Below are 14,923 nucleotides of genomic sequence, written 5' to 3'. Positions count from 1 at the left end.
TAGGCAAGCGATAGTATTAGAGGTTTTACCACAATTTTTTTTAAAGTGAAAAAAAAAGTCAGGGCAGCCCTCTGGCCCCCCATTTCTACCAAAGTGACACAATTGTTCTGAAAAATTACAATCACCACGGAAAAAGGTGCATTTTAGTTTATTGTCATCCTAATTCGATTCAAGGTGACAAGGGAAGTCAGCACTACTGTATTTTATGACTGAGGCAGCATCACCTGAAGATAGTTTCTGCCTTTTTAAAGCACAAGATTCTTACATGAAAGGATTTCTGCTTCTCCGTCTTCTGTCACTGATCGCGAGTCAGATCAAGTCCGACTGGTTGTCTCTTCTGCTCCCTCGCCCTAGGCAGGTGGGTCCCTAGACGCACGTGGGCAGTGTGTCTGCGCTCGCTTGGGTCAGCTTCACTTCCCCAGAGAGGCCAGGTACATGTACCAGAACAGAGACACCAGGTTGGCAAAAAGCACTCGGAACTGCCGAGAGAACACAGGCCACAGTGAGGCCCTGACTGTATTTACCTGTATTTACTCTCCACCCCAGGACAAAGCTCATTTGTTGGTCCGTCCGTCCACCCACTGCCGCATCCACTGAGCCTTCACTTCGCACAAAGCACGGTGCTAGAGGGGTGAGCAGGACAGTTGGTGCCTGGGGACATTACAGGCTGCCAGAGAAAGCAGATGGGACTGCCCCCTGTCCGCTGAGCACCAGCTCCTGGCTCAGCTGCTCACCCCAGGACTGGACATGTGGCTTCCCTCAGCCCGTCGGTGATGCCCCGCCAGTCCAGGCCGTGACCCTGCTTCCATGTTCTGGCAGACATACTCCCGCCTGAACTACTTTAGTCAGTGAGCCTCCCTGATGTACAAGCTCCATGAAAGCTCCATGTTCTACCTTGTTAGTCACGGTATCCCCAGAGTTTAGAGCAGCGGGGCATACAGTAGGTGCTCGGTAAATGCTTAATAAACTCCCCTGGCCCTTAAGCACTCACCTGCAACCACCTAACCTGGAAACTAATCACAGCCTCCCAGCTTTCTGTCCCAGGGCTGCCCAGAAGGGCCCCATTTTCCAGGCTCTCCCACTCTCCCATCCAGAGATCGCTTCATGTCCTCAGCCATTCTGCCTTTCCATGCCTTTACTTCCTTGTCTGTAGACCTTAGGGTCCATGGCCCATAGCCTTGGTTGCCTTCCCCTGTGGCTCCTTAGTTGTACTCCCCGGAAAACCCACACCTCCCCGCTTTGCTGCGGCCCTGTGCCCACGCACATGAGGATCTCCGGTCAGCTCCCTCTGTCATTCTCTACAAGTCTACCCTGTCTTTACTTCCCTCAAACCCTTCCTACCTCCTCTCCCCTCCGTCTGGCCCCGCCCTGCCCTCTGCCCCTCGCAGAGGAAAGCAGGTGTAGACGGGAGTCCCCAGCGAATAGGCACCTCTCTCCTGTCTTCGTAAGGAAGGGCTTCCGTCTAAAGCACCTCTCTGCTTCTGCCCGAATCCCACGACCCCCCTTTAGGGTAGCGTCTGGCCTAGCTTCGAAGTCCTCTCCCATCATTTCTCCCCACCTCTTCACCGACGTCTTAGAGAATTTTGCAGACTTAGGGTTTCTGCTTCATCCACTTCTCGAATCACAGCCGTCTGGCTTTAGCCCTCACGGAGCCCCTGGAACTGCTCTTGGGAAGGTCACTGATAAGATCACTGTTAAAACCAGTGAAACTGATTCTCATTTTGCTTTAAGCCTACCTCGTGTGTGTGTGTGTGTGTGTGTGTGTGTGTGTGTGACCACCCAGCCTGCACCTCCCTCCCTCTTCCCATCCTTCCAGTGGAGCTGCTGCTCAAGGGAATTCTGCCCAGGTCTCTCCTCTAGAGTAGGGGTGAAAACAAGTAGATTACTTAAATGGTGGGCAAAAAAGGCTTAAGGTTGCAGTCATTGGAAAGGCCTGTTTGAGAGGCTTGCTCTTGCTTGGAGCCTGGGTACTTAGAGTTCCTGAGGGTTCCCCACCTTTCCCCAACTGCTAACAATGGCTCCTAGGCCTGGACTGCTTGCTAAAACAACATGGCTCACGGCGAGCACTTGCTCTCCTCGGGAGTCTGGAATTCTGATAAGTGCCAGGCAGAGGGTGCCTACGTGACCAGCCCTCCCCAAAACCCCTAGGTGCTGTGTCTTTTCAGGGCTTCCCAGGGGAAATGTGGCGTACACATTGCCGCATTTTGGTGGTACCAAAGCTCTTTTGGCAAGAGCCTGCTGTGTGTGACCCTCATGGGAGGGCGGGAGCACACAAAGCCAGCATGGATTCCTAAGATCCAGTTGTATATGGTTTTGAGGCTGTAAAAAACCTAGGCCAGGAGCGTAGAGATGTGCTGAGTCCTTCTAGCCTATCTCCAGCCCTGGGTCTCGTCCTGGGGCTGGACGCACAAGAGCTGTCTTTGGTGTGTAAAGGCAGTGCACGAGGGCGGGATCCTTCAGCCTTGCCCTGGTGAGCTGTTCCTGCAGCTTAGAGCCCCTCCAGGCTCCCACATTGCTTAGTGCAGGAAGTGGGCAGGGGGGCATGGGGCAGTTTCAGCAGGCCACCTCAGAACGCACCCCCCCCCCCGGTGCCCAGAAGTGCTGAGTCCCATCTGCGTGGCACCCCAAAGACTGCCCCACGGCAGGTCCCACTCTCTGCCTGCTGCTCGAGCACGTCTGCCGTCACCGCACGAGGCTGCCCTTGCCTCCCCTGCACATCCTGCTTGGCACCTGTGTGCACTTGCAACTGTGACCTGCAAGGCCAGGCCCTGGCAATACTGAACGCTTGGAAAACTCACGGTGTTCCCGGACTGGGGGGCTTTGCAGAAACATTTCCAGGTGCAATGGATGAGGTGTGGACACCTGCTTCATCTGCCCAAATCCAGAACTGCTACTGCTTCTGGGCAGAGAGAATGCCCCTGGCCATTCCAAGCTAAAACAAAGCTGGTGGAAGGTGAGGCCCCCTCTGGTTCTGCATGCTGCCAGCTGGCCCTCACCTGCAAAGGGACGTAGTTGATGTTGACAAACTGCGCGGGGGTCCAGACTTGCCAGTTCATGCGCAGCGCTGGCCAGAAGCGTCTCCTTATCTGGACAGCGACCGCAGCTGCGTCTTTCCCCTGGAAAGGAGGGGAATGTGGATGGTGAGCAACTGCCACAGCGCTCAGAACTGAAGCTGGGGTGCCAAGGTCTGGAGGACCCCAAACCCTAACTCGATGGGTTTTAAAACTGGATTATGTTCCATTGCTATGCAGACAGCACACCTGTGGGCCTGCTTAGCGCTGCAGCTCTAAGGAGCCAACACTCCGGCTGGGGAGTCAGCACCAGTGAGGCAGCCCACCTGTGATCCCTGCGTCCGCGGCCCTCGCGGGCCTTCCTCACCTGTGCCAGTGACTGAACGCTGGGATTCGTGCTCTTGCCCGAGGGCACCAGAACTGCCATTCATGCCTTGGCTGTCAGTTCTTCCCAAAACAGTCTCCAAAGTGAATACATTTTCAAGCAAAAATTGAAGCTTTTTAAAAAAATGAACCCCAATAAATTGATTCTAAATGTCATCTGAGAGGATAAATGCCCAAGAATAGCCATCTCAGAGAAGAATAGCAAGGAAAGGCCTAAAACACTGAAGATTTGAAAAAAAAAATACTATGAGATGATGGTAGTTAGAAGCTAAAAAGGGAAAGACATACAATGGAAACTAATAGAATGTGGCAAAAGACCAGAGTGCAGATGACGGCCTGCACGTTCGGGGCTGAGAGCGCGATGAAGGGGAGGTGTCCGAGCACAGGGGACTGTTCCATAAACGGTGACAAGACAATTTGCTATTTAAGTGAAAAGAAACAAGACAAAAGTAGATCTTCCACACATAAACAAAAAAATAAGAATACTAGAGAAAAGTATAGAGTATTTCTATTATCTTTGTGTTTGTCAAAAGGTACATAATGAAATCATAAAAGAAGAAAGTAAAGGAGAACATTCCCAGTATCTTCCTTGAAGGAAGCCCACAAAGGAAAAAAAAAATGACAGATTTGGATACATAAACTTTTTAAACTCCTATATGGAGAAACACTTTATAAATATACTTTATCTATATATAAATATAAATAATCTTTATCTGACTTCAAATGTTTAACTTTGTCTTCAGTTAAAAGACAAAAACCTAAAAAATGGGAGAAACTTCTGCAGTCTGTATTTGACAAGGGATTAATTTCTTTAATATATACAAATATACAATCAGTGAGAAAAAAAGCAAACACTGATAGAAATTAAGCAGTTCATAGAAGAAATACTCTAAACATATAAAAAGATGTTCAACCTCATCAATAAATATGTATACATTATTTTTTATGTAGCAAATTGCAAACTATTTAAAAGAAAAAGACATTCACGGTCATCAAGAATGTGGGGAAACAAAGCCGCGAGGGTTGGGCACTCGGGGTCACAAAGCCTGGGTCTGACTGGACTCATGGGCTTGCAAACTATGGGATCTTAAGCCGTGGGCCTGAGCTTCTGCAAAATGGCCTTGACTTGCAGCTCAAATGGCACAAAGTACTCACTGCAGAGCTTGGAAGGAGCAGTCAACGAACATCAGCGGTTTGTACTCTCCTGGAGCTTTGCAGGAGAACAAGCAAGGACAGCCTCTTTGGACAAGGCTAGGATTTAACCAAACAGGAATCCTTACACGAAAGGGACAGGCATGTGGGGGAACGCCATGCAGTCAACACGTGGGATCTATGATCAGAGAAAAGCTGGACGTTGGGACAGCGTAGGGAATAGAGCCCATGATACTGTCATTCGAGTCGTGTGGTGACTCGTGTGGTGACACAGTGGGCAGAGAAGCTGAGTCACCGCACCCTAGAGCTGAAACTAACATACCATTGTGCATCGACTATATTCAAATTAAAAAACAAAATGGAGATGCAGAAGCATCTGTAGTCTGTGTGGTACGATGTGGTCCCACATGTCATTTATGTGCTGTGTACTTCACATACTTTGGTCCCATATGACCTATGCATTCAGGGTTTTGGTCTTTTAATGAACATATATTCCTTTTATATTTGGAAGAATAAACACCTCTTTTTACTCTCAGGGACTTACTACTAAGCAGTTAAGCGGAAGCATCTTCCCTGCTTCCCCCAGCAACACTTTAGACCACAAGGGGTGTTTGCCTCAGGAACAAGAACTCAAGATGCTGCTTTACAATAAAACCTGCAGGAGAAGGTAAGGGGGGCGGGGCAGGGGGAGCTAGTGAACCAGGAAGGGACTGGGCTGGGCAGAACCACAGACCTGCCTGGTGACTGCTCACGTGGTGGGCTGTGATGCTTTAAATCTATGCTGACATTTAACCTCCTCAGAGCACTTCCGATGTTTAGGCACTGAGTTTGCACAGGGTTCCGTAATACCGTCGGGGGTCTGGAACTTGTTTCATGAATTCCATCGACCCCCTTCTCAGAACCCCGTCTGTATGAAACAGAATGTATGGGATTACCAAGGCACCAACTACACGGAAATACACCTTTCAGAGTACTCAGGAAGAGAACCTTAGGATAGATGAGTAGATGTGCTTCCGTATCGACACATTCAGGGACAAGACCTAAAGGCAGGTAGAAGGAGTAACCACCCATAAAAGCTATTCCGTCTGGAACAAATGATGTGTGATATTGAGATATTTGTGACTTCTTACTGGGGACCAGCAGACGCTGCCAGTGCAGCCGGAGTTTGTGTCTGACGTTCATAAAGGGAAGTGAGGGATTTCACTGGAGTCACTGGAGTGTACTGAGAAGGTCACGGACCCTCCGATTTCCACCCCCGGACGCCAGGCAAAGGACCGCTGTGCCAAACAAAGCTACGGCAGAGACCAACCTCCAGGAAGCTCATGATGAGGAAGAACAACAACAGGAAGGCCGGTGCAAAGAGGAGCCGGTCCAGGAGGAGCCTCTTGACCCCAGCCAAGGGGACCTCGGAAGGGATCCAGTGCTCCATGAAGAGGTAGAAGAAGTGACTCAGGGGCCCTGTGAAGAAGAACCTGAGGCCCCATGGTGGGGGTGAGCAGGACTGCCATTCTCTGAGTGTGCCCTTCTTGGGTCCAGCTTCACCCCCAAATCCCAGGTCCTAAACCCCACCTCCCTGGAGTCGCCCATCACTGGCCACACAGGTCTGGTCTGTGCGGTCCTTCTAAAAAACAGGGGATTTGACTCTGTTTCAAGCATTCCTTTTTTTTTTTTTTTTTGTCTTTGATAGACCTGCCTTGGATCTCCATCAGTTTCCATGTGGCTACCTCCTTTCCAACACTGTCAGCTGGGAGACTTGGTCCATGATTGTTGGGGACAAGAACCCACCACCGTCCCAGCCACTCTCCAGCCCAGGTCCTGTTTCATTGTCTTCAGAGTCTGTGTCACTACGTGTCATGATCTCTCTTGTTACATCAAATGGTGCCCTCTTGGGGCACCTGGGTGGCTCAGTGGGTTAAAGCCTCTGCCTTTGGCATAGGTCATGATCCCAGGGTCCTGGGATAGGGCCCCACATCGGGCTCCCTGCTGAGCAGGGAGCCTGCTTCCTCCCTTCTCTCTCTCTGCCTGCCTCTCTGACTGCTTGTGATCTGTCAAATAAATAAATAAAATCTTTAAAAAAAAATGGTGCCCTCTCTGCCAGACAGAGATAAACGTCACAGGACAGGACCGTGCCTGTCTAATCACTGCACGCGGCCTGGCTCAGACAGGGTGCTCAGGGATAGTAAGCGGATGCATCCTTGGTGTCAGAGCTTCTCCTCCAACCCGCCTGGGCCGTCAGTAAGAGGGAGTCCTGGCGTTGTACACGGGCTGGTTAGTACCGCTGCTCTGCATTCCCAAAGGGAGGGTACCTGGGACAGAACTGAACCCAGGCACTGCGGCTACTGGTGCAACAGACCTGGAGTTCTGTAGGAATCAGCACTAAAAAGATGGGCAGGGACCTACGGGTCTGCCCAATTCTGACACTGGAAGTCCTTACACAAGTGGTTCTCAGTCGTTGCTTCCCATCCTGCCACAGGTTACGTAGTGCAGAGCAGGGCTCCTTAGGAGAGGGAACAGACTCTTAATTTATTCTTTGTTCGGGGCTCTCTCCACTCAGGGTGGCACTTGAACTCAGGACCCCGAGACCAAGAGCTGTATGCTGTACCGACTCCGACTGAGCTAGCCAGGGGCCTTAAGAGGGAACTGAAGTCTGGCAGATGGAAACTGTGAATGAGTAATGCCGCCCAGGGAGTTTGGACGCATTCCTTCCCTCCAGGGCGACTGGCTTTAACTGCATTATGGAAATGTTGTGATGACCGCAACCAATATGCTTATAAGCACAAAGTGATATTTGTGAAGTTTAAATTGACAAAATGACTCTTGGTGCAAAAGACTTCAAAATAATCCATCTATACCAACGCTACCATTGGCCAGAGAACTCGGGGAAGACTTGACTGGTAAAACTCCTGAATCTCTGTGCTCTTTGCAATTCCAAGTGGTTCAGAAACTGGACACTTTTAAGGATGCCTAAGTATTTATTTCCTGCATGCTTAAAACTACGAAAATAATGGAAGTAGCTGGCCATACTTGCATCTGTTTTCCTCTTTCCTGTCTCTGTGTCGAAAGCTAACTGAGTTTCAGGTGAGTTATCTGCCCTCAGATTCTCAGCCCAATGAAAACTGCCGCACACCCCCACCCCCTGAGCAATTCAGAACGAACACCCTAACACAAGTTCACGTTATCCAGCGTTCTGATTTTTTTTCCATGCTATTTCAATGCATTTTAAAAATTATATCTCCATGGGGCATCTGGGTGGCTCAGTGGGTTAAAGCCTCTGCCTTCGGCTCAGGTCATGATCCCAGGGTCCTGGGATGGAGTCCCGCATCTGGCTCTCTGCTCAGCAGGAAGCCTGCTTCCTCCTCTCTCTCCGCCTGCCTCTCTGCCTACTTGTGATCTCTGTCTGTCAAATAAATGAATAAAATCTTTTAAAAAAATTATGTCTCCAAATTAGATCATTTCAGAAACTTGGTCTTGGTACCCTTGCTTTGTTCCAATTAGTCTGCTACTGGGTAGACCAGCCCCGTGGTGGAACTCACCCATAAACGGCATATCTGAGAGGCCCACTGACATCTAGCTTTTGAGAGCAGTTTTCTTTTTCCCGCTTCTTCTCAATCATCTGGGCCAGGAAGTTCCCAAGGGCTGACAAAATGCCACTGTGGACAGAAATGTAATCAGAGAACAGGAGCAAGCAGCAGGAGGGTGGCCGTTCCTGCACGTAATCAGCACGGCTGAGCTGACAGCAGCGTGGGACGGGGGGGTGGGGGTGGGGAGGGAATGGCTCCCTTCTAAAGCAGCCCCACTGTACAAGCCCTACATCAAAGAGTGGAGACTTCACTCTCACACACACACATGCACACAAACACTCTGCACCCATGCCAGTGTCCTGGGTGTGATGCTGCACAGCAGTGTTACAAAATGTTACCAGTGGGGGAGACTGGGCAAAGTGTACAAGGGATCTCCCAGTATTATTCCTTACAAGCGCATGTAAACCTACAACCACGGCAACACAAATTTCAGTAGAAAGGTGGAGTTGAGCCCAGTTACTCCAATACCTTCTGATAAGCTCTGTGTGCTAAGAAATCCAAAATTCTTTGTATGTCTTTAAGGACCTTCATATGATCCTTGGCTACCTCCTCCTCATCTGGTCCCTTCCTCACTGTTCATTTTTTGCAGCAACAGAGACTTTCCACTGCTCCATTGTTAGCTTGTTCTTTCCTCAGGACCTTCGCACTGGCTACCTCCGGCCAGAGAGCTTTCCCTTTCCCTTCCTGCACGGCCCATTCCCTTCCTTCGGACCTCTGTACTTCCTGTCTATTTCTCACTAGAATAGAAAGCCGAGGGTAGGGGCCTTGCCTACCCACTTACTTGCTGCTGGTACTCGACACCCCGAAAGCATGCTGTCCATGTTGATGAAAGGCTGCACTTAATAAGAGGGCACGAACTTATAAAATTAACTAATTAAAGCTAACGAAGGAGAGCGATGTCTCCCATAAAGTTTAAAATCCCAAATCAAAGGGTGCAACGAACCAACAGACCCAGATGGGGGGCGGCTTTGGTCACCTTTCGCCCAAATGCAAAGCTGCAAGACAAGGAATGCGAACACCTGCCATCCCGCCCGGGCCGCCGGGGCCGCTGGAGGCGCGGACCTGACGCCTCTGACCTCGGAACGAGCGCAGGTGCCAAGGGCGCGGGCGGGCCGGACGTGGACCTGCGGCCCGCTCCCACGGACCTTTAGGAGAGGACCTCCAGGGCAGGGCCTGACCCCCTCGTTGGGTGCGTTCCTTTGGTCGGGCTCCCTGGCAATGACCTGTCAGAACCAAACGCACAGACCCGCCTACGCGGAGCTCTCCGGCCAGTGCCGGGCTTTGGGGGGCACGCGGGGTCTCGCCTTTCGCAGGCAGCGCGTCTCCGGGGCTGCGTCCCCGAGGCCGGCCGAGCTCCCGGCCGCCCCCCGCCCGAGGACCCCCTCCGCGGCCGCTCCGCGCAGACCTGGTGGCCGCCTTGGTGAGCACCGGGTAGAGGCGCAGGAGGCGCAGGTACTGGGCGAGCGCCCGCGCCGGCAGCGCCCCGAGCCCCTCCCGGGCCCGCAGCTTGGACGCAGCCGGCGCCATCGTCTCCCCGGCTCCGCGGCCGCCCCGGCCCCCGCCCCGGCCTCGGGTCCGCTCGGGCGCGGGGACGGCCTCCCATTTCCCGCCCCGCCGCGGCCCGCATCGCGGCCCGGGGCAGACCCCGCCGTGCGCCGCGCGCGCGTCCGCACACTTTTCCCCGAGTCCCTGTCCGGCCGCCTCCCCCCCGGGCGCCCGCGGCGATTGGCGCTCGGCGGGGCGGGGCGCGGCGGGGCCTCCGGATTGGGCGGCGGGCGCGGCGCTGTCTCGCGAGAGTTGGTGGGAGCGCGCCAAATCCGTCCGGGAGGGCGGCGGCGGCGGCGCGATGGTTCTGAGGAACAGCGGGCGGCGGCGCGCGGAGCCGGGCCCGGACGGCGAGGCCAGCCGGTGAGGGGCGCGGGCGGCGGGGGCGGCGGGGCGGCGAGGCCAGCCGGTGAGGGGCGCGGGCGGCGGGCGGGCTGCCGTGTGCGAGCTCCTGGCGCGGCCGCCGCGCGGTCCTCCCCGCCGCCGTCGTCCTGCGCTCGCCCGGGGCCGCGCTCCGAGGGCAGACGGCTCTGCGGAAGCCGGAGCTGACCGAGCCGGCCCTCGGTGCCTGCAGACCGGGGCGCGGGGGAGACCGGCCTCGCGGCTGCCGCGGCGCGCGCTCGTCGCCTCCTCTCGCTCCCGGCTCGCGCGGGGTCGGGGTCGGGCCCGGGGCCGCGCGCGGGGACGGGCCGGTGTGCGCGGGGCAGCGCGCGGGGCCGTGCGGGGGCGGTGGGGGGAACGGGGCGGCGGGCTCGCGGCGGGACGACCCGCGCGGCCGACCCCGGGGGCTGCGCGGGGCCGGGCGGGTGTGTGAGTGCGACCGACCCCGGAGCTGGGCGCCCGGCCGGGGCGTCGGTGCGCGTCCTGGGCTCGCGCTCGGTGAACCGAGACAGGCCAGAGCCGGTGGGTCGAGTCGTTTCGGATCGTGTGTGCGCTGCGGACGCGCCCCTCGTAGCGGCAGAAGCGGACATTTCCCGGTCGTGTCGGTCGGTCGGTCACCGGTCACCGGTCCCGCGGGCGCGGTCGGCGTCCGCACCGCCTGCCCACGACCCCGTGTGCGCCTCCCGCGCGCGGTGCCTCACTGCGTGTCTTGCTGCAGAGCGTCCAGTCCAGACCGGTCAGCAAAGTTCTCGCCCCACCCCACCCCCACCCCCCGCCAGCTTTGCGGGTTTCGTGGTTGCGGGATGCGTGAACGCCTTGGGTGGGACCCGGAAACGCCGACGACGCGCCGAGAACCGTCCCTTTAAAAACAGTGAACACGCACAGGAAGCTTCTTTGTTGCAGCTCATTGTGGATTCTCCTGCCGTTGTGAGACCCAGAGGACGGGCCTGGGGGCGCGGTCCCTCCAGCGTCTGCCTGAGCTCAGGTCGTGATCGCAGGGTCTTGGGGCGGAGCCCAGGCTCGCTGCTCCGCGGGAGTCCCCTTGCTGCTCCCCCCTCCTGCTCTGTCAAATACATAAATAGTTTCTTTAAAAAAAAAAAAAAAGGGGGAATTCCTGAGAGATCCCGTCCACGGGTCAGCCAGTCCCCCCCCCCCCCCCCCGTGATGTCTGGGGCACTAGAATACTAGGTCCCAAGCAGGAAATGGCTGTTGGAGCGATGCATGGACACGCGGTTATGTACCCGGGTGTATTTAGTTCTGTGCCCGTGTGTGTCTGTGACCGTCAAGACACAGGACCGTTCTGTCCCCAGGCTCCCTCATGCTACCCTTTCAGAGCCACAGCCACCTTCACTCCTCCCTCTTCCTCATCCAGGGCAGCCGCTAATCTAGCCTCCACCTCTGATTTTATTTCAAGAACTCCACGTAAGTCAGATCATAAGTCAAATTATCAAAAGTCAGGTTGGCTTTTTCCACTCAGCATAATTCCCTTGAGATCCATCTGAGTTACTGCATGAATCAATACATTTCTTCTGTTTTGTTGACGGGTAGTCTTCCGTGGGATGGATATACCCCAAATTAATTATTATTTATCCGTAGGTAATGTTTCGGTTGTTTCCATGTTTTGGCTATAATGAGTGAAGTGGTATGAATGTTCACACATGAGGTTGTTTTTTTTTTTTTTAAGATTTTATTTATTTATTTGACAGAGATAACATGCAGGCAGAGAGAGGAAAGGAAACAGGCTTCCAGCGGAGCAGGGAGCCCGATGTGGGACTCGATCCCAGGACCGTGAGACCATGACCTGAGCCAAACGCAGAGGCTTTAACCCACTGAGCCACCCAGGCGCCCCCACACATGAGTTTTTGTATGAAAGAGTTTTCTTTCCTCCGGGATAAATGCCTAGGAAGGGGACAGAGGGAGGGGGGAGCGAGACTCAGTTTTGTGACCCTGAGATCATGACCTGAGCCAAGATCAAGTCAGGCACTGAGCTGACTGAGCCACCCAGGCGCCCCTCTGTGTTTTTAATATCCCCTGAGGCAGCAGCATCTAGCCTTGGTGCTTGTTTTCTTAGTGTTCTGGTTACAGAGTTGAGCGGGTTTTGAGGTTCCTGCTCCAGTCATGTTTCCAGTGACTCTTGTTACTTTGATGAACCGCTTTTGTCAAATAGGAGGTTTTTCAGGGGTGCATCGACTGTTGCATCCAAAGTGCTTACGCCGGGTGCACTGAGGTTGCGGGAGTGAGTCATGATCCGTGAAGACAGGATTTCCCTCCTTTCATTCAGGGACGATGGCCCCTCTTCCTCCGTCTCGGCACTTAAGCGCCTGGAGCGCAGCCAGTGGACGGATAAGATGGATTTGCGGTTTGGCTTTGAGAGACTCAAGGAGCCCGGCGAGAAGACAGGCTGGCTTATCAACATGCACCCTGTAAGCCCCTGGGCAGCGGCGCCCTCCTCGTGGCTTAGGCCTTGGAAGAGTGGGCGGCGCAGGTGGCGGTGGGATGGAGGGGAGCTCGCCTCCTTTCTTCTTCAGCATCACCGGCCTGTAAAGAGGCTACTGGGCAAACAAGGCTGAGGGGGTTCCCCGTTAACCCATAAAAAGTTTTCAAGAATGAGGGAGAGATTGCGAGAAATCCTCGCTTGGCAGGTGCTGTGATGCGGCTCTCGTGGACGGGGAGTGTTTATGTGGGGTTGGAGAAGGAGTTTGTTTCTGTGCTCGGGCTCCCGAAGAGCAGGAGCAAGAGGGCTCTTGTGCTGCCTCGGGGATGACTTTGTGCCCGTGTTGACTGATTCTCTTATAGACTGAGATTTTAGATGAAGACAAGCGCTTAGTCAGTGCAGTGGATTACTACTTTATTCAAGATGACGGGAGCAGATTTAAGGTAAGAGCTTGAACCCCGAGAACCTAAGACCCACTCAGTGATGAGATGTAGCTGGGATGGTAGGTGTTCTAGGAGGAGAGGGGTTGAGAGGCTTCTGCTGTGCAGCTGCCCGAAGCCTCTGGAGACATGGGCCCCTTGGAGCCATATGGGTCCCCGTCTGAGATGTCATAAGAGAAGCAGCTTGGAAGGACTGAAAGAGGGGTAGTTTTGTGTCTCAGACTCTGCCCTTGCCGTCCGTGCGGCTGCTGATTCTGGACCGTGTCATCTTGTAAGAGACTTGTGGGTACAGCGGCAAACAGCCCGTCTCACTTTTCTTTCTTCTTTCTCATCGCCCCCACATGGGTTGGCGGCTCTCACAGGTGGCCTTGCCCTACAAGCCGTATTTCTACATTGCGACCAGGAAGGTAAGCCCGCTGCGTTGAATCAGGCCACACGGCCGGTGCTTCATTTTATGGGGGGGATTTCAGGACTGAAAGTAGAGAGGGCTCTGGAGAAACGGGCGAGGAAGACAATAGATCTTACTGATAGGAAGTCCTTGCATTCTGATCTCGATGTAGGGTTGTGAACGAGAAGTTTCGTCTTTTCTCTCCAAGAAGTTTCAGGGAAAAATTGCTAAAATAGAGACTGTTCCCAAGGAGGATCTGGACTTGGTGAGTATCACCTGGACGCTTCAGGGTGAATGAGGCTGGTCTGTCCTGCCTCTGGGGTAGAGCTGGGAAGAGGTCAGGTTTAGCACCTGTGGGGTAGTATACGGATGATGGGGTTTGGTGACTGGCCGTATGTCCTCTTGGAGAATGTTAGTCGTTTAGTTGTGCACATGCAGAATTGGGCAAGATGCTTTGGACTTGCCAACTTTTCTGCTCAGCCTTTGAGTTGTTGTCCCCTTGTTTTCTTACCCCAATAAAGTCCTTTTCCTCTTGAACTCATGAGCACAATCTTACACTTTGTAGCCAAATCACTTGGTCGGTTTGAAGCGGAATTATGTTAAGCTGTCCTTCAACACCGTGGAGGATCTTGTCAGAGTGAGGAAGGACATCTCCCCTGCTGTGAAGAAGAACCGGGAGCAGGGCCACGCCGGTGACGCCTACACAGCCATGCTCTCCAGGTGGGCCTTCTCCCAAGCAGGGCAGCCTGGCGGCCCTCAGGACTGTTGCCCATTCCTGCTAAGTTGACGAGATGGATGGGAAGCAGGAAAACTAGCAACAAAGTTACCTTGAGGATCGGCTCTGTTCATTGTAGAAACACTTGCAAGAAATTAGGTAGAATTTCTTCTAAAAAATTTTTAGTTTATTTATATTTATTTATCTATTTTATTCTTTGGAGAGAGAGCAAGAGAGTGTGAGGGGAGGGAAGGGACAGAGGGTGAAGAGGAGAGAGAATTCTAAGGAGACTCCACTCCCAACACAGGGCCCAACCTGGGGATCAGTCTCACCATTTTGAGATCATCGCCTGAGCCAAAATCAAGAGGCGAACCCTCAGCCAAGCCACCCAGGTGTCCCAGCCTGGGTAGAATTTCTTACGTGGTGCATTTGTGTTCAATAAAAGGTGGTTTCCTGGGTTGTATTTTAGCTGTGCCTCTTTTCTTACAGAGGGGTGGAGTTGTGGCTCCAACGTTGAGTTGCTGTAATAGTAAAGACATTTTGGATTCCCAATGACACCCACTCCCTCCCCCTTTTTTTTAAGATTCATTTGAGAGAGAGAAAGTGAGTTTGAGCAGTGGGAGGGGCAGAGGGAAAGAGAATCCAAAGCTGACTTACCACTGAGCAGGGAGGGTAGCCCAATGTGGGACTCAATCCTAGCACCCTGCGATTGTGACCTGAGCCAAAGGCAGATGCTTAATGACTGAGCTACCCAGGTGCCCCAATTTTTTTTTTTTAAAGATTTTATTTATTGGGGCACCAGGGTGGCTCAGTGGGTTAAAGCCTCTGCTTTTGGCGCTGGTCATAATCCCAAGGTCCTGGGATCGAGCCCCACATCGGGCTGTCTGCTCAG

At 53.6% G+C, this 14,923-nt stretch overlaps 2 protein-coding genes across 3 annotated transcripts in view; one reads left to right on the top strand and one right to left on the bottom strand.

Annotated features, from left to right (window-relative positions):
• Positions 1-135: 135 nt before the first annotated feature.
• On the bottom strand, positions 136-9,714 carry PXMP2 (peroxisomal membrane protein 2). Its single transcript, XM_082698851.1, has 5 exons — positions 9,534-9,714; positions 8,081-8,197; positions 5,857-6,019; positions 2,997-3,116; positions 136-479 (listed from the first exon to the last, which is right to left on the bottom strand). The coding sequence occupies exons 1-5, from the start codon at positions 9,653-9,655 to the stop codon at positions 411-413; spliced, it is 591 nt and encodes a 196-aa protein (XP_082554977.1). The 5' UTR covers positions 9,656-9,714; the 3' UTR covers positions 136-410.
• Positions 9,715-9,919: 205 nt separating this feature from the next.
• The window catches only part of POLE (DNA polymerase epsilon, catalytic subunit), a 46,625-nt gene continuing 41,621 nt past the window's right edge, over positions 9,920-14,923 (top strand). The window contains exons 1-6 of one of the 2 annotated variants that reach the window (XM_082699902.1): positions 9,920-10,036; positions 12,336-12,477; positions 12,851-12,931; positions 13,291-13,335; positions 13,489-13,581; positions 13,882-14,036. In XM_082699902.1, coding sequence (XP_082556028.1) covers positions 9,975-10,036; positions 12,336-12,477; positions 12,851-12,931; positions 13,291-13,335; positions 13,489-13,581; positions 13,882-14,036 — 578 coding nt within the window. In that variant the 5' untranslated portion in view covers positions 9,920-9,974. The remainder of the gene's footprint in view (positions 10,037-12,335; positions 12,478-12,850; positions 12,932-13,290; positions 13,336-13,488; positions 13,582-13,881; positions 14,037-14,923) is intronic. The other variant, XM_082699901.1, reaches the window with a different exon arrangement.

The sequence above is a fragment of the Mustela nivalis genome (assembly GCF_964662115.1).
Source record: "Mustela nivalis genome assembly, chromosome: 14".
NCBI classification, from domain to species: Eukaryota; Metazoa; Chordata; class Mammalia; order Carnivora; family Mustelidae; genus Mustela; species Mustela nivalis.
Note: the sequence above shows the minus strand (reverse complement) of the source record. Positions and strands in the feature narration are given on the sequence as shown.